This window comes from Falco cherrug, chromosome 6, assembly GCF_023634085.1.
Source record: "Falco cherrug isolate bFalChe1 chromosome 6, bFalChe1.pri, whole genome shotgun sequence".
Classification (NCBI taxonomy): Eukaryota; Metazoa; Chordata; class Aves; order Falconiformes; family Falconidae; genus Falco; species Falco cherrug.
In genome coordinates this window covers 18,001,877-18,026,230 of record NC_073702.1, presented here as the reverse complement: position 1 = coordinate 18,026,230, position 24,354 = coordinate 18,001,877, and the positions used below count along the sequence as shown (strand labels likewise).

Genomic DNA, 24,354 nt, shown 5'->3' with positions numbered 1-24,354 from the left:
CATAAATATATTTCACCTGATGCAAATAACTATCCATGTTGATGGAAGTAATCTTAAGAAACAGATATGAATCATGGCTCTCTTGAACTAGGATCACTTTATAAAAGTACCTGTAAGCCTGGATTTCCTTGTCTTCCTTTTTCTCCTTTCAGTCCCTTCAAAAAAGAAGCACATTTTCTTAAAATATACATTTATCTGGGAGATGTAATTAAGCTACTGAAAATAACACAAAGAGATAAACCCTAAAATCTCATCCCAAACCAGGCCAAATCAATCTGAAAAGTTATTCTACGAGAGTTCAGAGCAGAAACTGTGCAGAAGGATATAATTCCTACTCTGAACACAGGGGAATCAAGTTAGGATTTGAGTAGTGACATGATACTCCTCTTTTTCTTGTAAGTGTTACCATGACTTTTTGATAACAAGGAGGAAAATCCCACTTGTTATAATCTAGTAAGTAGGCAGAGGCCAGGTGGCATTACTTTGACTATGCGCATTTATGTGATCCCACAGTGCCTGGTGCAGGCAGGGACAGAAGCCACCCCTGGAAAGTGCTGGGTCATGTCCCAGTCCCCTAGGGCAGCAGCACAACCTACATCCCTGAGACCATGCCATTGCTAGGACCACACAGCTCTGCACCAAATGACAACAGCCTGCTCAGCCCCAGAAACACAGCCACAACTATGTCCTGGGCATACTGGGCAGTTTTCCTTGAAGAAGAGTTAGGGTGCACTGCTGCTAATTTTCAAGCAAACCTTCTGTGGAGCCCAGTCTTAAAAAAATCTCCTGAATTAACACCTAAGACTTGCATTAATAGTGTTGCCAGATGATCTCATTAGAAACAAAGTTGATATACCTGGATGCCACTTTCACCTTGGTTTCCTTTGTCCCCCTGTAAAAGAATTAAAGTCTCCATTGTAACATGATTAATCTCAAAGACATTTAGTCTGTCTTTTAATTCAACTCAGGAAATACAAGAGAAGCACCTTAATAGCTTTTATTTATACTGAATGAAAACAAATCACTTTATCCTCATGTACACAATCATTGAGAAAAGTACAGAAAGTTACATTAAGGAGTGAATCTGTCACAGAAAGAACTATCAAAAAGAAAAGTGGATACTTATCCAGCAAGTTAAAATTTAAAAAATGCAACATAATGAGATGGCAAATCCAGCAGGATTTTATCTACTCAGTGTATGGGAGTGGAGAAGATGTAGGTAGGTACTGGGGTAGTATTTCTGATGAGTTAAAATTCATCTGAATGCTAAGTATGCTTGCCTTCACCCACAGGGAACACAGTATAATTTCTGTAACACTATAAACCCATTGAATGTAAATAAACATCTGTGGAGTGACTGGTAAATGGTACTTAAAAGACAAGTATCTAAATTTATCAAGTTGTTTGAACACCACCTAACTGACACTGAAGAAAAACAAGCAGCTCTTGAAAATGATTCAAGCACATTAATGACAGGGGTATAAAATATGTACTCCCAGAATGTGCCTATCTCTCTTCCTTGACTGAAAAGGAAACTTAAAGTTATAGGAGATGGCTCCTGCCCTAACTTTGACCTCTTAAATCAGTGTGACTGTTTAAATAGAAATGAATCAAAGTGTTGGGCCAAGAACATAGCAACTCATTAAACAAAAGACAGATCTGTGGGGGGTTGTGCAAATCTGCATTTAATAAAGAGAAGAAAAAGGATGGATTTTTTTTTTATCTGTTTTGCCAGTTTTCTTGTAGGAGCCAAACGTGTGTGTTTGGTCATTTTTCAAAAAAGAGAATGTTTAATTAAATGCTAAACAGTAGTAAAGATGAGATTTTGACCATGGCAAATATTTGCCTGATAGAAAAACCCAGAACATAAAAGGTTATTTATGCCAGCTGTATTTGGTTATATTGTACTTGAATGTAAAATACACCGTTTGGTGTCAAGTTTTAAAATAAGTTATAGCTGAAAGGCTTCACTTTTACTGTTAGTTGCCCAAACTGCACTTTTTTTCCTGAATAGTTCAAAAATTTGTCATACTTGTAATTCCAGTTAACCAGCAATATATGTTCTGACTTGCATCTTCATATAAAATGAATAATGACAAAGCTTCTTCAGTTTAAAATTTAGAGAGGTTGCACACATTTTAACAAAATCTTCCTTCTTAAAATCAGTAGTCTCAGTACATGCACCTTACATGACCCATAGATATTGAAACAATATATGGTGATAATGAAACTAATTAAACTATTGTTATGACACTGATTCAACTCAAGTCACTCTTCCATTTGGCTTCAATACATTCTGAAAGCCTTAAGCCAGGAAATCTTTGTCCTTATGCTCTCTGGGAATCACTGTTTTGAAACTGGTCAGAAGACTGATTTTTCTACATCTTGTCTTGGAAAATGGAACTCAGGTTCCATCATCTCATTTAGCTAAGAGAATCTCATCTAAATTTGGATCATTCTCTAGCCTCCATTGACAGGGACTTGCTTCAGTTGTCTAAACATAGACCATTTAAGATGCTGTAGGCAACACAAGGCATCCCCATACATGTCTACTGACATCTGAAATACTCTAGCATACCTAAGCCATCCATACGTGGCTGGCATATATGACACTGGACATACAGGAAACCGGTGCCCTTCTGGAGCAGAAGGTGAAGTTTAGTAGAATTCCTCTCCATGGGGTTTTAATAAAACTTTAAATATACCACCACCCTTCTAACTTACTGCTTCTTTGCCCTTCAACCTTTCTTTCCATAGTGAAGTACCTGATTCAACTCTATTTCTGTAATGTCGTTACTGGGTCTGGCCGAGATGGAGTTAACATTCCTCATGGCAGCTCTCACAGCGCTGTGCTTGTATGGGTAGCTAGAAAGGTGTTGGTAACACACCAGTGTTCTGGCTGCTGCTGAGCAGCGCTCGCACAGCACCAAGCCTGTTTCTCCAACATTCCCCCCCTCACCACCAGCAGGGTGGTGGTGGGCAAGATCCTGGGAGGGAACATAGCCAGGACAGCTGGCCTAAAGTGACCAAACAGATATTCCATACCATATGGTATCTGCTCAGCAATAAAAGGTAAGAGAAAGGAGAGGGGGGTTGCACTTAGTATTAAAACATTTGTCTTCCAGATCAACTGCTATGTATATTGAAGCCCTACTTCCCAGAAAGTGGTTAGCCATCACCTGTTAATAGGAAGTAAAGAATAAATATTTTGTTTTCCTTTGTTTCTGTGTATGGCTTTTGCTTTATTAAACTACCTTTTAATATTGACTCACAATTCTTTTTACCCATTTTCTCCCCTCCCTGTCCTGCTGAGGAGGCGCTTGGTGGGCACCTGGTGTCAAGCCAAGGTCAGTTCCCACAGACTCCTTTAGATGAAGGGCTTCATCCTTCAGTGATCCTCTACATGGCTGGTAACACTGCACAGATGAATTTTGAGTTTTTACTGACTGTTTATTTCTATCTGACACCCTACCTGAGCTTCCTTTGCTTTTACAAGATTTCCTGTTTATTCTGAAATCGGTAATTTGAATATGTAATGGAGGAATTTTTGCCCTAGTTGGGACTTTAGTATTTCCCAGGAAACACTGCTAGATTTTCAACAGAAGTGTCAGATACATTACCTAAACACACTTAATTTATTTTTACATAATTTTTGCTATACATTTAAATTTTAAATTATTATTGAATCAGTTTAACTAAGATTTAAAATTTGATTTAACTTCATAATTTGTGTTAATTTAATTAAAGTAACACTGCACTTTTAAACTTAAAATTTAAATTTAAATATTGAATTTGGGCTGATAGCAAATATAGCAACATTTTTAGTCTTGACAACTTGCTCCTTGACTAAATACCTAGTTTGAATAGTTGCAGGTAAAGCTTGTTAGTTATAATAAACTATATCCTAAGGAAACAAGTCTATCTGTTACATGACATCAGATCACTTATATTGCTCCAAAGAAACAGTATAACAATTAAATAAGCTTTATACTTGTATATGCCAATGAAGAAACTCACCGCAAAAAAAAATATCGTCATGTTTTCCAATAAAAATACAATAAAAAAATGAAACATTATCTTACAAAGCAATGAAACATTTAAATTTTCAGGATGCACATATCATTGCTTTAAAAGTGCCCAGAATAAAGAAATCTTAATTAAAATTTAGACTAAAAATGTAATGGATACAAATCAGAGCTTTAATTATAATTAGAATTCTTTGATTTACAGCAATGGAAATAATTTTACTTTAACCACTTTCGAACCATGACAGCTGATAAGTGTTCAACCCTGAAATTCTCCTCAAATCATGTTATTGAAGATTACAGTAAATAGTTTCTCCCCAGCTGTTTCAAATAAACATGTAGCATTTCCTTCACATAAATTTAACTAATAGCATATGTAAAATATAAATTCTTGGTCTTGCTCTGTTTCTTCATTAAGTTACACAGAAGAAAGGGGCTTGCTGTCCTGAAAAAACATCATCTAGAATACACAACTCTGTTAAGTCCTTTGCAGATACCCACAGGTTACGAAGAGTAATGATTTTCAGGTTCTCAAATCCCATTCTGTATTCAAACCATAGCTTATTTTTCCACAACAGACTCAGTTCACTCCAATGAATTCTGTGAGTTGTAGCAAGATAAAAATAAGTCAATATTTTAAAACAAGAAATATTCTAGGGGCTTTCCAGTTTCCAGTCAAATAAAAAGTTCTGTCTTATGGGCTGAGACAAAGCTGAGAGGTTTCAACCACACAGGAGATTTTTAGTAGAATGCTGTCATCTTATAGAAGAAAATCTCTAGGAAAGCATTTAATATAATGTTAGTTACAGGTTTAAGTTATGCAAAAAGCTGCGTTCTTCAATTTCAAAACATATCAAAGAACAATATTGCCTATAATCTTTTCAGTCTGGGACTCCTTAAAGTCATGTGACTGTCAGAAAATCCTACATACCTTCACTTTAAAAATAAGGATGACTATCCTGGTAAGTCAAACACCAATATGAAATTTTACAGTGTGTTCACAAACAGTTCTTCAGCAACCACGTCTATACCAGTGTTTGATAAACGTGAGCCTGCACTAAGAGATGCTGAGATCCTTGAAAGCAAGATCTTTATGAGAACTCAGTTTGCAAGAGGAATAAACGTGGGTTCACCTGAAAGGAAGAAATTATTTTCAACCGGTACAGTAGAAGTAGGATCCATCTAACCTGACTTTTGCCATCTAGAATGTCAACATTTAATTTAGCTGCCTAGGCTTCAGTTACGGTCAAAGAAAGGTGTAGAGATGTGAATTAATGACTCCCCAGAATGCTCAGACTCTCTCAGCTAAATATGGAGAGAACCTGGACAGCTTGGTTAGATCAGGTAACTCTTAATGGCTGAGGCCAACTAAGCTGAATCTGCCTAGGGTCAACTGCTCCACAAAAGACTTTGTACAACAGACTTTATAGATGCAGCACTTGCTATAAGATATAAGAGTAAGTAAATATAGAATCATGGATCATATCATTACACACTGCAATTCATAATGGAAATTTCATTAATACCTTTGTCTCAGTATTTTATGTTAAGTTTCTCCTTTTTGGCCATTCTCTCCTCCCTATGGAAAATGATTGTTTTTCTAAAGAATGGGCATTCCAAAATATACCAACTATTCTCTAATAATAATGATCACTTATGGGAAAAGCACTTTTAAAAGATGCAATTAATGTAAAACTGGGGAAAATACTTACCTTTATACCCTGGGTACCAGGAATGCCTGGGTAGCCTGGTTCACCTGGAGCACCTGGTACTCCTAGTTCTCCCTGAGTAATACAATAGCTCTGTGTCAGTGATGTGCTGAAAAACATATACTGCATTTTTCTCAAGGTCACATGATATGCTTTGGCTACGGCATTTTGAAATTTTATAACTGAGGATGACTGAAAAGTCTGGAGAATTTGTGAAGAGGTGTTAAACACAGAGAACACACAAAAGGAACTCCTAATTCTTAATCTCATTTTTCCAGTATCCATCTTCTTTAATTGCCCTTTAATACAGATGACGCTGATTTTTCAAAATTACACAAATAAAACTGTCTGAAGTAATGGCAATGTTTGCAGTTTTGAACTTCATGAACAGTTGATTTACACTGCTTAAAATCTGGTATAAAATTAGTAAAAATAAGCTATCAAATGGATTCTGATGCAATTTTATGTTAACTACCACTTTATTTTGAAACTGTCTTGTGACTAATCATGGAAAATCATGGAAAATCAGCAAATCATGGAAAAGTAAAGCAGTCCCTTCTTTAACTAGAATACCTCCAGATTCATACTTACCTTGGCTCCTGATGATCCTGGTTTCCCCTGTATTCCAGGTTCACCTTTATCACCCTATATAACAATATAAAAGTGTGGCTGACATATCAGTATCTTTTGTCAGATGTTGTTTGACTAGCAAATGTAAACATAAACCGCTGGGAAATCGGTCCTTACGGGAAACCTGAAGTTTCAGTTTCTCTAAGGAAAGAATAGATACTGATGACAAAGTGTGATTTGCCAGCCTCTGCTCACTTGTCCCTTCCCCACTTGCCAAATATCCCTTGCCCAGTCACACCATGTTTGTGCGTACCGATTTCATATTTCCACCATCTTACTTAATAAAACTCTGAGACTCCTTCAACCCGTCTGAGCCAATATATTTATTTATGGTTTGTTTTTTATTGTAGCCTATGGAATTAGGCATATATTCAGCATGAGGATTTTCATTAAAATTTAAGAATTATTATTTCATGGTGCTCTTCTGTAGGAATGAGCTTAAGAATGATTCTGTAAGAACCAACTTATATTCAGAATGACACATAAATATACAAAACAACAGCACTTTTCACAAAGGAAAATAAAGCTAATTAATTTTAAGTCATTTCATAGGTATTCGATCTTCTTGACCATAGCAAACATCAACACGTTAAAAAATGTTACCTTCAGCATACAATTTTAAATCAATAGATACGTAATTTTGAATATAAAATAATGTATGGGTGGAAAAGCAGTTAAATGTACATACAAAGCTTGGGAAATGAATAAAATATTCCTAAATATTCTCTAGGACATACCATTGAGTGCTCACCGGCCAAAATTCCTCTGGGATTAAATTAAAAGGTTACACTAACAGATCTGGATTTTTAGTATCTATTTTAGTTTCTGAGAGCATGGGTCAAATTAATTCTTGCTGTAGCTGCAGTGTAATCAATAAAGTCACATCTGAAATAAATTTGGCTCCTCGGGTGGAAAAAGCAGCACGTAACATTATTTAACACAATTAAAATATAAATAAATATAACATGGGCAGAAAGTTCTGATGTATACTGAGAATTATCTGGCTCCCAGCACTGCAGAACATTTTCCAGAACTGCAAAGCTGAAACAAAGTCTCATGACTATTTCTGCAATTGTTCCAAACCTCATGGGATGACAGGCACCCTTTCCGGAGCTATATTACGCTTTATTAAGGCTGAACTATCATATAAGGTAATATAGGGAAAATGATACATCTACTCACCAATGTTCAATATATCAAAAAAATAGGTGCAAAATCCTGGCATTTTTTAATCCATAAAGCAGTCATTTAGCAAAATCACAAGGAAATAAACACAAACACTTACCTTAGGCCCAGGAGCTCCAGGCAGGCCAAATGAGCCTTCTGGTCCCATCAAACCCTATGTGTATTTGTGAAAAAGGCAGAGATATTTTTGTACTAAGCTAGAGAAATAATGGCTTCAGTATAGTGTATTAGCATTATTAGTATTATTAGTATCATATTTCTACAGTGAAATAAATAAGATAGGAAATATAATGTCTTCCATCACATTACTGTCCAGGCTGTAGCTCTGATACAGCACAGTGGGTTATTTAGATCTTCTATGGCCAAAGGAAGGGCTACTGTGCAATGGGAAAAAAAAAGATGCAGGAAAAAAGCACAATGCTGACATGAAATGCTCCTGAGAGAAAAAATTCTGCAACTCAAAACCCCATCTGTGTGATCTAATCTTAAACTTATCTTTAATATGTCCTTAGCTATAATTGAAAGTGACACAAGAGTTTCTCAGTTTCCATTTAGGTTTTCCAAAACCAGCAAAAGTATATGTGGCATTTCATAATTCTCTTCCTTCTCTTCTGACTGTGTGTCCCTCAAAGGCTTCCATGCTTTGACTCCTTTTGCAAACTTTGTGGAGATCTATGGGGAGCGGTTAACTTTGAGGCCACATCTTTGCACCTTCTGCATAATCTTCAGGATCAAACTGTTCATTCAAGAATTCAATAGCTTCTGCCATTTCAGACCATGACACTTCGGCACATGTACAAAGCCAGATCACACAATTGCCAAAACAGTCCCTTGGTTTCCTCTCATGGAAATGTGTTGATAAAGGCATGTTTAGTTGTCTTTGTTCCACATCTTAAATAAGAGCTAAAGTCTGTTAAACCATCAAATGGCTGCTTTTCTTAATTTCTGTTTAAAGCTACTCTCAAGTATACATCAGAAAAAGATCTTTTTTCAAAAGTATATTTTCCAGGAAGGAATTCCCATTTATAGTATTTTCCACATCTGTTGTTAATATATGTCTTTCTCACCACTTCATCTCATTTCTCTTTGACTGTAGAACTGCATGCATCAATAAAAACAATATATAATTATTGTTTTATTTGGACTTGCATATATACTCTGAAATCAGATCTGCTACAAGAATGTACTGAAGACAGAGCATAAAATAAAAGCATAATAATACAGAAAGTCAAACAATGAAATAAGGCCTGGAAATCTAACTTGTCAGAGATTAAGTTTTATCAATGATTCTAACTGGTAGTATTTTCAGAAACTACTGTTGTTGTTATTTAATCTTTGCTTTCATATAGATAAAAATGACCACATTACATTTAGTACTAAATGTTAGGAACTATTCAGTTCCATGACGTTATCTCAGACCTCCTTCAAAAGTTGTATGTGATCAAAAATAAATGTATGTCTACTGTGATATTTTACCCAGACTGTAATTCAGTTTTGCCAAAGAAAATTTATAACTTTCTTTTCTAAAACTAAAAGGATGGCTTTGTTTTTGCAAATACAAGAGAAAATTCAGAATATTTGGAACAAGAAGCAATTCTCTGTACCCAGGGTTTTCAGCATTTCACCAATTTTCTGGTATTTCACCTGTGTTTTACTGTTAACCAAGGCAAGCACAGATTAACTTAGGTTTCTTTTCTGCTGTGTTGTAAGAAACTACTGGTCACCAAAACTTTCCATCAATAAATGTAACAACTTGCTCTTTAAGCCACAGACACAGGTCTATGAATACAAATACATGGTATCAGTCACAAAACTAAACCTTGAGTAACTTTGCTGCCAATTTTCCTCAGCCTCAGACTTTTGCTGTTCAGTCAGTTGCACATGAAAATTCTTCTATTAAACTTCCATTTCTCTAAAATAGCTAATAATATCATATATTCTCTTTGCTGAACTTTGAAGATTAGCTCTGCTTGTTGTTAGCTAGATAGAAAACCAGACAGTTTACCAAAGATGATGCAGTTAATCTGGTGTAATCTATTAATTGGTAAATAAAGGTTTACTGTACCCTACGACATTTTTTTCATAATTTTGGAACAGAAATTACTAATTCCTCTCCAGATGGAGTGGAGTTTCTGAGATCTGCTTCCACTCATAACATAAGAGACAATGCATTCCCATTAACCATTTGCTTATGGCCTATGTTCAGCTTTGTTACAGCAAGAGTAAGAAAATATTAATTTGGTTTTGGAACCTAAACTTGGTTATATTAAGACTGTCTTAATTCACTTACACATCAGGTCTGCTTCACTTTTTCTCTTTTTATTTACATAGCAAAATAAGGTTTTATTAATTTTCATTTAACTGTAATGCTTAATTCAATTTGGTTGGTTTAAATCAAATTTCATGTTATCTATTGACCTCCTTACTTCTGAAATACAGCTCTCTTCATTATGTGATCTCTTTTGCATTCCTTGAGGGCTACCTTCCTTTTCCAAAAACAATTGTGAAATTATTATTTTCTTCTCCTTGGATTCTTGTTCTGTGCTCATTACTAGCACGTTAATCAGTAGAGAAAAGCAAGCACAAGCTTTGGGAGGGATGGTGGGAAGGGATGAGAAATATGACTGGGGGATTTCTGGCTCCTTTCACATTGCCAGTTAAGCGTAGCCCTGTGTTTCAAGTCATGTAACATGCTGTGAGCCTACCCTCTACCAGCTCCACCCTAGATCCCTTCTAGTTTATGCCCACACCAGTCCTTGGATTGTAGAAGTGGTAATCATAAATCATCAGAAGTTCATCACAAATGTCCCTTATTCATTTTATCTTATACAAAGTGGAAATACTATGTGTACAGAAGAGCTTTTATTATTTTTTTTTAATCAGGTATGTGTACATATCCACATTGATATGCAAACATATACTAGAGAAGGCAAATCAGAACATAGGTTTAGTATAACTAAAGGTCAGGAATACATCTGCAGGAAAGGGAGAAATAAAATCCAGTTGTCCTGGCTTCCTTTCTTGCACTTTCATTATTAGTCCATATTTAACATATTTCATTTAAAAATTACAGGAAGATGACTACAAGAAAGGAGTACACTGCAAGAAGAAAACTTTCAGATGCAATATAGGAAAAGCTTGAGAACATAATCTGAAAACTATGGCATGTAAAATTAAAAGTAAAAGAACAATTCAAAGACAAAATGTAGCATTACTCTCTCATTTTCCAGAGCTGACACTATTTACGTGGCAGATAAATTATAGTAAATTACTGTTGTTGGCAATGTAATAGGGATAGTTATTACTGAAGAAGAACTTGTTACTGAGGAATTTTCCCAAGGTATTAATAGACTATCCACCAGCTTTCCATCTGTTTTTTCTGGAACAAACATATTCAGTGTGACTAATACAAGGAAAATCCCACTATCTTTTCTGGTTGAAATTCCCTAGTGCCATATAACGCATTCAAATATTCCATGCATCAATTTCCTACTTATTTTATCAGGTGACAAAAGATACATTAAATGAGTTGATAGGAAACATGAATAAATTATTTTCAAGTGTATCAAGTACCAGATGTTATTTATCTAAATATAATTTGAAGAAAACATGGTAGGTGAGTTACTGCAATAAATACGTACACTTTGGAATCCCACATGGCTTTATTATAGCTGACGTTACAGCTTTCCTGCCAGCATTTTGTTCAATTTTGCTCAGAAAGAAATGGAGAAAAAAAAATTCCATCAACAGGCACTAAAAATGATTAGAGGCACAGGTGAGAGACCAAATGTGCATGCATTACCTAGGAACAGGCACATCTGAACTTTCAGTTCAGGCAACGTTTCATCCAAATGTGATCTAAACAACTGCAGTAACTGGCTGTCAAGGAAATTTATTCTTTCCAGAGAAGATCTTTAGGTGGCTGAAAAAGTCCTTTAAGATCATGAAAAGAAAACCAACCAGTGTACTTATTTTATACAAAAGGGAGTAATGTAGTGGTCATGCCTGTGGTAGAGTCAGGCAAGGAGGAGCTGCTGGCTGGATGCAGGGTAGCTGCATATTGTGCAGGAAATTCTCAATGTATTGGGTGACAGAGTAGCCCAGAATTTGTAAAACCCAAAAACTGGTTTCAGTCTTTCTCTCCAGGATCACATTGATTTTAATTGATCATATATTTTGTTAAGGAACTATAAACATGAAAAAAGATGTAAGGTCTTAAATACATTTATAGACATTCATATGCCTATATATAATCTTTATTATCTGGAAACCAGAGTAAAGGTATTTTAAACCTAACATTATTCAGAAAGCAAGACAGACACATAGCAAGCCTTGACTTACAGGGTATGTGATCATTCCTCCCTTTGGAGGTCTAAACAAATTGATTGGAGGTCTAAACTGACTGATTACAAATGAAGTCTAGCACCTGATTTAAGTGCAATTCAGGTGCAAGAATAAATAGAAAGTTGGGAGTGGTCTGCAACAGATAAGTAAAGTTAGTCTACTATTCAGCCTTAAGCATTTGAAGTTCATCTACCTTCTGACTGGAGAGAAAAGGCAACCTTCACAGAAAAACTGAGAACAAATGGCCAGTGAAAACCAAGTCTTCCCACAATGGACATAACATTCTATTAAATCAGATTATCTCACCAAATAATCAACCAAAAAATCCCATACAAAATGACAAAATCCCAATAAATTTGGGGCAGAAAAAAATACAGACATACTTTCAGGGAGAGGACGGTGGGAAGTACAGAAACTGAAAGGACTTTAACTGAACTGATGCACATAATCAAAACTTCAACACTAAGACACAATAAAAACTAGCAAGGATAGAGAGGACTCATATTTAGATATGCCTTAGGCAAAGTCCAGGCTCCATTTAGCCAGGTAGGCACATATTGTTCTTATTACCAGGAGAAACTGGAGAAGAACAGGCTCTTTCTAGAAATAAAGAGCCATCCAGCATTCACATGTGTTGTAACTGGAGCACGCAGTCTTCTCTAAATCCTTTTTTGTCAGGTCTGCTCGGTGTGAGAAAAGCATGGGACTCCTAATCACCAACCTCAGAAAATCCATAAACCAAAACTGTCTCAGCTGGCCAGATGTAGGCAAAATCTGGTAAACTACATCTGACTTTGTCTTTTGGTGGTCCTTATATAGCCATGGCAAAGACATAAAGCATTACCTCTCTGTGACTTCAACGCAAATGTGTAGAACTCTAAAGGAGAGCAGACTGTATGTCCAGTTGAAAGAAAAAGAGATATAATTTTGGAACCCCATTTACTAAAATGATAACATGAACAAATTTTCCAGTCCTGATTCGATATTCTGTGACTGAGAATGTCTGACATCATGTTCAAGACTCATATGTGACTCAGATATCTGACAAAATAACTGCTCTGTCTTCCATGAAAAGAAGAAAAACCCTTTCATTACTTTGCTTGGGGATGAAAACGATCATGTTTTCAGTCACTAGCGAGCTCTTAACCTGGGTTCCCCATAAATATACTCCTCCTAAATCTCTGAAATCCAATATGTCAATGTGTATTTTCTTTTTCTCTGGAGAAATAAAAGACTTCTGCTTTTGGGTACCCTTTCTGTCTTAGGAGGGAAACATGCACCAGTAACAATCTGGACAGAGAAGTGCCATACCCTGAGGAACATTCCATTCCAGCACTAGTATATGAATAACCCTTCGGATAGTAGTTATCTTCATACTCAGAAAGTTAATTTGGCATGCAGGAACATGCAGTTACACCAGACTGCATGAATCAAGACGTTCAGACATACTTGTTGCTAACCTCCATCTAAACAAGGATTGTCTTTAGAATGGGGAATGATACAGCGGGATGTAAGCCCCAAATAATTTTTATGCCACGTTCGCCCTTATGTACTCTAGAAGATGTTAACCTTAACTAGGATTTTAGAGGTATTCAGCAAGAAAGACAGAGGATCAAAGGGTCCACACGGAGATCCTTGGCATGCTCTTTCTTCCAAGGTTCCTGCCACCCACCAAAATGAGGCACAAGCTACCACAACAGCCTGGGTAAACGCCACTGGAGTCACTGAGAGCAGAAAAGAAAGGTCCCTTAAAAGACTATTCCTGTCCTGCAATGAGAGGTTGATACTGACAGTAAAATGGCCTTAGTGATGTGACAGTAGGCATCCTGATGACTGAGGAATGAACATCAAGCCCATTCTAGAGAGCTACTGCCTATTCTGTATTTGGCCTTGCAGATATAAGTATGGATTTCTTTAAGTTCAGAATGAGTCATCTCCTTTTCTTCCACTTTTAACACTACAAAGTGGCATTCGAAACCCCTTTGTCTTTTGGAATAGATGAAATCCAGCCTAATGGCTGGATATCAAGAGGAAGTTCACTACTGATGAAGCATTTTCATAGGGAAAGATCCTGAAAAGAGATGGGGTAGATAAATTGAGAGAGACAATTTATGAAACTGAACAATACAATCTGTTAACAATTGCCAAAATCCAAGAACCTACAGCAACATTCTCTCACCTGCTGCCAAAATAACAAGAAGCTTAACACAACGGCAAGGGCAGCAGAGAAAACAGTTCACAGCTTTCATCCACAATTTGCACTCCTCAAATATGTCACTGGGCTGAAAACTTATATTTGCCATAGCCTCGTCTTTTGCTGCTGGTAGGAGAAATATCACAACTTCTAACCATACCTTCCCTATTTAGGAATAAAATGGTCAGCTCCAATTGTACCTACAATGCAGGCATCACTATCTAAGCTTCTTAGTCTCTTCTTCCATGTCATGAATGCCATCTGCTTGTTTCTAATGATTTTTCTGAAGCTCTATCCAGACCATTTCCTTCTTGCTGCTATTCCAATCCCTCAGCTTTGTCCCAATAATTTCATCTACTACTTCCTTTTATTCTCCCATTTCAGGCAGAATTAATTAGAAAGGGAATTATTGCTCTGAGATTATTTTTTTTAAAAAAATGTTTTTATGTTAGTCTCTTATTTATCAAAGCAATGCTATTAAAGCATTTGTAAGAATCTGATACTTCTTGTTTCAAATCTTAGAAAACTCATCCCTGTTATCAAAATCAAACTAACAGAGTTGGACTCAGTGAATATTTATCTTCAAAAATGGAGCAGTATCTTACAGTTCCCCATGTAATCATATTTATCCCAGTAGTAACACTACAGAAATGCTGAAATTTCCCAATATTTTCACTGAACTCCTTTTTGGCTTCCTGAGAAACTGAAGTTCCTTCTGTTTGGACTGGGCATGGACAAGACTGTTACACGCACAATATATAGTGAATCTCAAGATGAGGCAACAAGGCAAGAAAAAAGCATGTGATCATCTTCCCATTGTTGTCACACATTAAAAAATTTGCAAATGCCATTTAGCTACAAATCAAGAAGTATTATCTAATTTTTTCCCTAACAAGTGTTACTAATTCTGTAGCCTGAATACAATTGCATAAAATCTCTTATACTCTTATACTCTCTTATACTACCATATGTATACTTAGTATACACTAAGAATAAACAACAAATTTTTTAGAAGGTTAAAACTTTTTGGTCATGTAGCGCTCCACTGTGCATAGAGATAATAGCATCAGTCTTCATTCTGTATTTAATTCTCTACAGTATTTATTTAAATCTAGTAGTAATAGTATATATTGATCTGCTTGAGGTCAAATACAGGGTGCAACATAAGTTCTTTAACTAAATGAAAAATCACTGTAAACAGCTTATTTATGAATGCTAAGCCAATGTGTTTCTCAGGAAAGTCAGAAGCATTTTAGTGAAGAAGATAAAATATCTCATGCATTAAATGAAAATTGCAAAAAGGCATATTAACAGTGAGGATGATTAATAATGAGACCATCTAAACATTGCTGAACTTTTCAAAAGAAAAATAATATTTTTTTAAGGCAGCATTATACATCAATGTGAATATATATACACATACCTGATGAATTTCCTACTAATTAATGAAAGCTCTGTAGTTTTAAACAGCTGTCCATTTGCCTTTAAAATTTCTGTGTTTTAAAAGTCTATATATACTTGCACCAACTTACAGAACAATTATTTTTCTACTGTGATTTCTAAGGGATTATAAACAACACAGAAACCACCCTACTCACACAGCCACAAAGATGTGGTAAGGTGGACTGTCCAAAAAGAATCAATTATTTTCAGTTTTCTATATTCCAAAATAAAAATCTCTCTTTAAGTAGTCTGGGAATTCAGTAACCTCAGCTATTCTCAGAGTGTTTGTCAAAAGAGCACCACCACAAAAACAACCTGAAATTCATCTTCAGAAATCCATTGCATAGTGTGACAATATTTATGTCAGTCTTAGCTTTCAAAATAAATTTACATGAGTACTTTCAAAATTAATTCACAGTTAATTAATTCAGAGAGTAAATTCAGACTAACATATTTCCTGGATTTGTTTATCAAACATGCAGTCAGAAAATGATCAATATTAAAAGAAAAGTGGGTATATAATATTTCAGGGGGAAATCAGAGATTAGATTCAGTCTGATCATCTTCGCCAGTCTGAAAATGCTAGGTTGCTACTGTATTTGCCATTGCTTGTTTGCTTTTGAGAAGCAGAGAATGACAGTATCAGAATTATTTGTTCAAAATAACACCATTTTGCAAACTTACAGTATCCCCTGGTGACCCTTTTGCTCCTGGTTGACCCGGTGGTCCAATTTCACCCTATTTTTTACATAAAGAGAAGAATTCTGTGATTAATGTATGTTAACAATTTAAATATTCTTTATTTTTATGTTGTTAAATATCTTAAATTAAGCAGATTTATTTATTTAGGATTATTTCTCAAAGTATTATGAAGCTAACTTTGTTACTTTAAAATTATTAATTCCTTCTGGAATATTGAAATTAAACCTAATGGGAGATTTTTGAACATGACTCAAAGAATTTGGAGCATGTCTCCATTCATTTGCAGCATTATTTGATGTCCTGAATCCCCACTGTGAAAACTCTTCTCTGAGCACAGACTGAACCCTTACTTTGGAATGGGTATATATATATATACGTACAGGTTTTAACTGTGGTTTGAACTGTTAATAATACCTTTTGTCCTTTTGCTCCTTGATTTCCAGGGATTCCAGGAATTCCCTGAGGGGGGAAAAGAAAACCTTTTAAATACATGGAATAGTTTCTCCAGAAAATAATATATAACACACACACACCCTTCATGTTCTCATAAATTTAGCATTTGCCATATGATTTGTGTTCAGAAATAGTCAGGAAATAGAAAATTAAAAAAAAAAAAAACACAAGAGAAAAGAGCTTCAGCTGGAAACGAGAACTATTTGATCTGGGGATACAGTGAAACACTAATGTTCACTCACTCCCCAGTGCTTTCACGCCAGGAGTCCACGTCTGCTGCTGGGTAGGCTTACATACTCCCAGGTGCCCACCAAGGGCTTCAGTGCTTTACTGAAAACCCTGACACAGGGAAAGAAACCACTTTTCATTATCCGTAAGAATTTCCACATAAGTGAGAGCAAAAGTCCCGGTCAATAGAACTATGAGTATGACAAATTCTGTTTTCCTAAAATACAGCAATTGGAACAACACAAGAGAGAACTACGATTGTATTTGATGTATGCTAGCTTCCACCTCCATAAATACTTGAAGACCTCTTGTCATTTCCTCAGCATCACTGCACATTTAACTCTACAGTCTCCTCGGTTTTCATACAGTGATCAGTTAATTTAACACCATTCCATTTTAAAACAAAACTCCACATCTACTTGAAACTGTAGTCTACATTCAGTTAATCTATTTTTTTCTCTCAAGTAAAACTACCCAAATTTATTGGACAGACACTGTTCTTGTACCCTGATTAATCTGCAGCAAGATTGTGGCTTACAGACTTTGCGTTTTCATCTAATATTGAAATAAATATGCTGCAGTGAAAACCAGAGCACTGTTCTAGACACCACCAAAACAAATGCATTCTGTGGGAAAAAAATTTAACATGAACATAACAACCAGGAATAACCTGATAGTTTCCATATGGATTACATCTGTGCAATGCTGGCTTGGAAAAGATAGTTCCATTGTTTTGCACTTTACACCCAGCTTCTAGTTAATAATGAGCCCATCAAGCAGAAACAGTTCATTGGCCAATGGCACATGAGTTAACAATTACATCCTGAGCATTTTACAGATCATCAAAATTCCAATGTACCTATCATTAAAAGAAGAGATCAAAGAATATAACAAAAAAAACCCTGGAACACAATGCTTCACTCTGAGACTTCTACTCACATTGTATAGCATAACTCTTCTTGCTAAACTTATGTCCAAAACCACCTTAGATCTTTCGCACAAAGAGATGGGAAACAGGGATATTTATTTATCATCACATTTAGAAAATTCCAGACCTGTCCATGAGTTCTCAGTATAATTATTTAACAGTTAATTTCTGTAGCAGTAAAATATAAAACTGAATTATAAAGATCTGTATCTGTAATACAAAACAGGATTTCACACATGCTGAAAAACCTCCCACTAGGCAGCAACCCTCTTGTACTGAAGGGATATACCAAAGCCTTCCATGGTTACATTTCCATGCTATTTGCAGGGCTAAGAGAAGATGGTTTCACATAATTGTCCAACACAGCATTTGCATCCAACACAACAATTCACCATCATATAAGCATGCCTAAATGAAGAAACAATATCCCACTGCGCTGTGTTGAACTTCCTTGGCTAAAAGAAATTGTCGATACATTTAACTTTACATTAGTGGCAAAGAAAGATAAAACTCAAACAATAATTGTAAAACTAAGTCATATTTCCTTTTTTTAAAATCTGTGTTTTCTTCTGATTAACTCTGCACTACTGAAGTACATGGAACTTAGGCTCTTACTTCAGTGGAAGCTGGTCCAGACCCTTAACATCCTCTTAGAGCTCATTAACATTCACTCAGCTAAGAAAGAATCTATCACTTATGCTGATGTGAGTGATTCCCAGAGTGGAAGATTTTCAGTTATTCTCCACACGTCAGTTGGCACAAGAGGAGAAGAATGAAGTGGCTAATTTGGTCATAAAGAATGAGTTTTTCCCATGGGATTTATTTTTATGTATAGCTTCCATGGTTCAGAAATTACAAAACCTAATTTCTGTAGGATCAGCTCCAGGACACCTAAAAAAATTAAATTTGGCTTCCTTCTCATTATCTATTCCCAATCTATTATTTCCTTTTACATGGATGGTCTCTGGTTATGCCAATTAGAATTATTTGCACTTTCCCAAAAGACAAGGTTAAAAAGTAGTATAAATATCCCAAGTTTCTTCCCTAAATTCTAGGTCAAAAGTCAAGCCAAGCTTTGGAAATGTGTCATGTTCCTAAACAGAGCTTTCACATGCAGTACAAATCATCAGAATCTGACCTGTTTGTCCACTACGAGTAATAAGGCACTTTTAATAGGAAGTTATATTTAATAGGGTAACATAAAAGTAAACTATCGAAGAAACCTTACTCTAATTGTCAAAATTATCAAAAATGTATTCTTACTTTAAAGCATGAGGTGAAGCAACTAGTTTTACTCCCATTTGTACGATAAAAATGTAACTTTTGTGAAGAGTATATTGTAACTAAAGCTATCACAAATGTCTGTGTTTAATCAAAATTAATATGAAACAGATTCATCATGCAATTTTCTACCACTAAGGGAAACACAATGTTTGGAACTACTACAGATGGGAAAACTGCCACCCACTGGGAGTAATAGAATCAATGCTATGGAATAATTCATGAGTCACTGGCCTATGGAAAAAAATTTCCTTCGGGGATGTCCTTTGCAAAGCTATCAAGCAACATTTTGTTCATATTAAATAAGAAAAAAAATTGTAATTATAGATTTTCTTTGTCTTTCTAGAAACTTGTTTTAAATGGTTTGTATTTATCATATATGCAGTTATAATGCCAATGAAAAAGGATTACATTTCTAGCCAGAACAGCTAAAAATCAAAGTATCTACTGTGCTTTAGTCATTTCTGTCTTTACATGTTGGACCTTCTTACATTTCTGAATCAGTTAATTTTTTCTCCTTCTTTTATATCAAATTTCATGTAAGGTTTATTAATCATTTCTTCATATTTAAAAATGAAGTTTATTGCAAGCCTTACCATTGCCTTAGTTCTTTCAGCATCATCAGTCTGACTTTCTCAATTACCTTTATTTCATTCAAATGTCTTCCTCCTTTCACTGAAATCTTCCTTTAAACGGGAAGTTTTCCCTAACACCATAAAAGCCTGTAATACTATTTTTTTATCCTTAATCAGAAAATACTATAATCACATGAAATTTAAGGCCAGCAAGATAGCCTAGTAAACCTAATTCCTTGGTTGAAAATCATGTCTAATCTAAAGAGTCTCAACTGCAGTTTTATTACACGCTGCTGCTCTTGTGCCTAAAAACTAATGTGATCATGTATCAGTCCAGCAGCTAACCAAGATTTGTTACGTATTGAGTCCCTGCTGTCTCTGCACTTTATTCAGCCTCCTTTGCCTGTTTAATCCCTTCTCTTTCACCCTGTGTTACATATGTGTACCTAGAAGCCTGTCAGCTTTCTAAGCTCTTGCTACAGACCTGGGGAGGCTTTGCAGAGTACCCCCAAGATCTAAAGTGACACTTAAATGCCATGTAGGTAACTCAAATTGTCTCTGGCGCCACTGAAGGTGCTGTGGAATAGCTGATCTACCCTTTGAAAAAGATGGTGGTGTGCTCTAAGTACTGTGTTGTATGTGCCAGATGTTGCAGTTGCGCTCATACATCTCAAATGGCTCTCAGAGTCAATGCTTAGGCAACCAAATCCCACGTCTCATTCTCTGGAGCAAAACTTATCTCTTTTTCTTTGCTTTTCTTGTTAGTATATGCCTGGTGTGATAGACCTCTATAGGCTCATATAGCAAAAGCTTCTGACAGAGTCTTCACATTGGCTAGGAATCACAAGACGTATAGGTGTGAAGTAGGATATCCAAAGGTAAAGGGAGCTATGACTATGCTTTTCTTGCAAGAAATAGCAATGCTCAGCCATGGGTCTCACCACTTCATCACAGAATGAAGCTCATCTGGGTATGTAATTAAATCCCCCGCTGCAGTCTTCCTCAGCTGCAGCCCCCACAGCTGGGACTCCAGAACACCCAAAAGCACGACTTTGTTTCTATTGTGATGATGAGCTTCAATGATGACACTCAGAAAATTCTGTATAACTATTCTTCTTTATCCCAGTTCTAGCAATTTAAATAAATCTTCCATTCTTTGATAATATCTGGCAGATATAATGGACTTAACTATAAAAGGAACACGATTTCACAATCCCTGGAAAACCTTTCTTGTAGCTTTCATTAATCATAAAGTGTCTATTTTGTTTTGGATGATATTAAACAGCTGGATTTTTTTTCCATGCAGTCCCACAAAAAATCCATTAAGTAAATTGCCTGAGGCCTTATATACAGATCAACTAGGTGTAAGCATTTTTACTTCAGCCACAAGCTACATTTCTCAAAATATTTTTTCCCACTTTTCTAGCTAGTGTTATGGCTCATTTGTATCTCCCTCACATTTAACTTTACTCCTAAAATTAATATCTATTAGACTAATATATTCTTTATTTTCTGCTACTGTCTATAATATTCCCATCTCTTCAGTGCCTGGTAGGTCTTCATTCTTCAGTACGGGCTGATAGCCCTAGTACGGAAAGTAGGAGTTTCTAGACTACAGATATAACGGATCAGAAAACTCTGTCTCTGGAAGATGCAAAATTTCCAAAAGCTTCTCTGTTATGAGCAAACACTATTGCAGTCAATTTCCCAAGTAGATGGAGAGAACATGACTACAATTACCTTATTATCTTATTTTCTTAGGGTAGGTATACAAAATTGTACTCTTTCAACATACTGCTTTAAACAGGCTCCTCACTGAATACAGTATATCTGGATTTTTTAATGTGTCAAACATTTGATAAAAACTGTCTAGACAAATCACTACGGAAGAGTTTTTCAAACTATCCACTCTTCTTTCAACATCAAGACAAAAATAATTGAAATAATATAACATTTTTCTCTAGTAAAAATTTTAAGTTATAATAAAGCAATAGTTCCTGTTTAAAAAGTGAGACCTTCTGAAAAAATGAGAAAGTAGTAAAACATAAGATAAGCACAAACCCTTTAATTCAGAGGTCATCATCTGGGGGTGGGAAATCTACCAGCTTCTCTACTACTATTGTTGAATATTAGTAAATATTATAGTTTATTTTATGGCTTAAGATAGTATCTGCTTTTAGTTTATTTTTTTTAATGAGGATGATCGGTGAGCATATTTTGCTGTGACTCCACCTTGTTTAAATTATATTAATTTAAAAAAACTCATCCATTGAGTAAGATTTAGACAGTTTTGTTAAGAGATGGTCAACATTCTAGGCTGATGCACATTTACACAACAAAAATTCAAACTGTATCCCTAATGATTGCTTATAATTCAGACAGTGACACAAGCCTCACAAAAGGCTCCCACCAAGGCACTGAGAAATTGTTATCAGAGTTTCAGTCTTAAAAAATCCATAGGCATTTAAAGAAGATTGCTAGAATGGTGCTAATTTTTACCCTACTCTTCCTTCAACAGGGTAACAGTTAATCAGGGTCAGCTGAAGGGTCGGGTTTAAAGCAGATAACTACAGACAAAAAGATGGTTTTTCTAGTATATAAGATTTTTCTGAATTATGTTTCAATCAAATGGCTCCTTCCACTCTGAAAAAACTGCAGTTCTGATTCTAGGAAGACACTAAAGGACATTACATGAATTACAGCAACAGAAGAAGATTCACTAAAGATATCTATCTACCCAGATGTTCCCATGATCCCTTTAAACACTCAAAAAATATGACTGTTTATATATCCTTACTTGAAAAAGCATACTTGATGACACATGAGAGATTTACCAGAGGTATGTAAAAAGTACAAGTCAAGCCATAATTTGGATAAAAGTACAACAGTCAAGATACTTTTTAAAAGATTACAGCAAATCCTTGATAATCCTAATAGAATGAAAGATACAAACCAAATTTGGATAGTGGATAAAACTTTCCATTGGGGAAAATAGCAAAACATGTAAAAGAAATTCAATGAAGCTGCATCTGCCACTACAGAATAGTCAGAATTAGTGACAAAGAAAAATACAAAGAAGCATTCCCAGAGACATAATGAGCATCCACTTCACTAGAACAGCAACTTTAAATTAAATGCAAGACAAGATCTTTGTGGTTTTAAGACCAGAGTTTGCAAACTTTTTATTTTTTTTTTTTTGGCAAATGAGTTATTAAAAATAAAATACACATATGTTAAATGTGGAACACAGTGACCCCTGTTGCATTGCCAACAATACAGACATTGGAAAAGTGCAACTTGAAAGCTGGAAATACTAACAGGAAACGAAAACTGTGTATATCCTTCTACAGGCTGCAACTGGTGTCACTGTTTCTTGTAAATACCCTTCAAAATAATGCATCAGACTTGTCTGATCTTTGTGGATCCAAAGCTAGCCAGAGCAAGCTCGAGCCCCCAGCCCAGCAGGTGATACTATGATGCCTTTCCTCTGCCTGACATGCCAGGCACCAGCCTTACAGACTGTGCAAACCAACATCTAATCTCTAAACTCTAAAGAGTTTACACTGACTTCTAACAGCTGACAAACTGACCCATCTTTGACACACATAAACACACTGATATTTAAGCAGTTAAATGCTTTCAAAATGTTTTAAAATTTATCCATTACTTAAATTATAGAGAAAAACTTGTGATGTGTCACACAATCTGAGTACCTTGCATATAAATAAGAGAGCAGGCTGAGGATGGCAGAGCTGCCTTGAAGGACACTGACAGCTGCTCTGCTCCTTGTACTCAACATGCCCAGCTGCCTGACGCTACAAAAATCGTAGTTCTGTTCACACAGGTCACATTGGTGTACAAGAATGCAATTTTCAGCCATCCCCCTCTCCTGTAGTAAAAAGCACTCAGTTAATTTAGCAGTGAGTAGGTTTAACAACAAATCATGCACTTTTTTCCATATGGTGCATACTGTGAAATTTGTTACAGGATGTAGCAAATGAAAATAGTAAAACTGTGTTCCAAAAAGGATTGTAAAATTGCTAGGGAATTAGTCCATTGCTGGCTATTAAGTAGGATAAACCAGCATTCATTTTTGGCTAAGGAAGTCCCAAAAGCTCTGACAGACAGAATTTGGCAGTAAATTACAAGCAAAAAAAATCATTTTCTACATACTCCTATCCATTGTCAGAGAAAAAGTTCTGTGATAACTCTTTTAGCCTGAGTCTGCTTGGCAATTCTTATCTGTTTAAGAAAAAGCTAAGAAATCTTGGTGCAGAGACTGGGATCAAGCCCTTCCAGAGTGGAAAGAAGGAAAATCACACCTTGACTCACAAAGCAATCACTTAGACTAAATTTAATTACTAAAACCAATTTACTAAAGCAAAAATGAATTTGCACAATAAGAGTCAAAGGTTGTTTCTTAAATGGTTTAATATTTCTGTAGTACCTTTCTTTATTCTTGGTCTTAGTGGATCTAATAACCTTGATTTTGCTGGTCCTGTAGTAATTTATTCCATATTGGTCCACTATGAGTAAAATGTGTCAAAATCCTAAAGTCAATCTTTTTTAACCATGACCTAAGAACAGGATCTGCATTCCTTCTGCTTCATCAGCCCAGAGTACTATTGATTTGTGATACATAACTTTTTTAGAACAA

The 24,354-nt window shown here is 35.6% G+C and overlaps 1 protein-coding gene across 1 annotated transcript in view; it reads right to left on the bottom strand.

Moving 5' to 3' along the window:
• The window catches only part of COL21A1 (collagen type XXI alpha 1 chain), a 113,997-nt gene that overhangs the window by 10,151 nt on the left and 79,492 nt on the right, over positions 1 to 24,354 (bottom strand). Inside the window, exons 18-24 of the mRNA XM_055714889.1 lie at positions 16,647 to 16,691; positions 16,215 to 16,268; positions 7,650 to 7,703; positions 6,326 to 6,379; positions 5,738 to 5,809; positions 857 to 892; positions 111 to 155 (exon numbers count right to left, since the gene is read on the bottom strand). Of these exons, the coding sequence (XP_055570864.1) occupies positions 111 to 155; positions 857 to 892; positions 5,738 to 5,809; positions 6,326 to 6,379; positions 7,650 to 7,703; positions 16,215 to 16,268; positions 16,647 to 16,691 (360 nt within the window). The remainder of the gene's footprint in view (positions 1 to 110; positions 156 to 856; positions 893 to 5,737; positions 5,810 to 6,325; positions 6,380 to 7,649; positions 7,704 to 16,214; positions 16,269 to 16,646; positions 16,692 to 24,354) is intronic.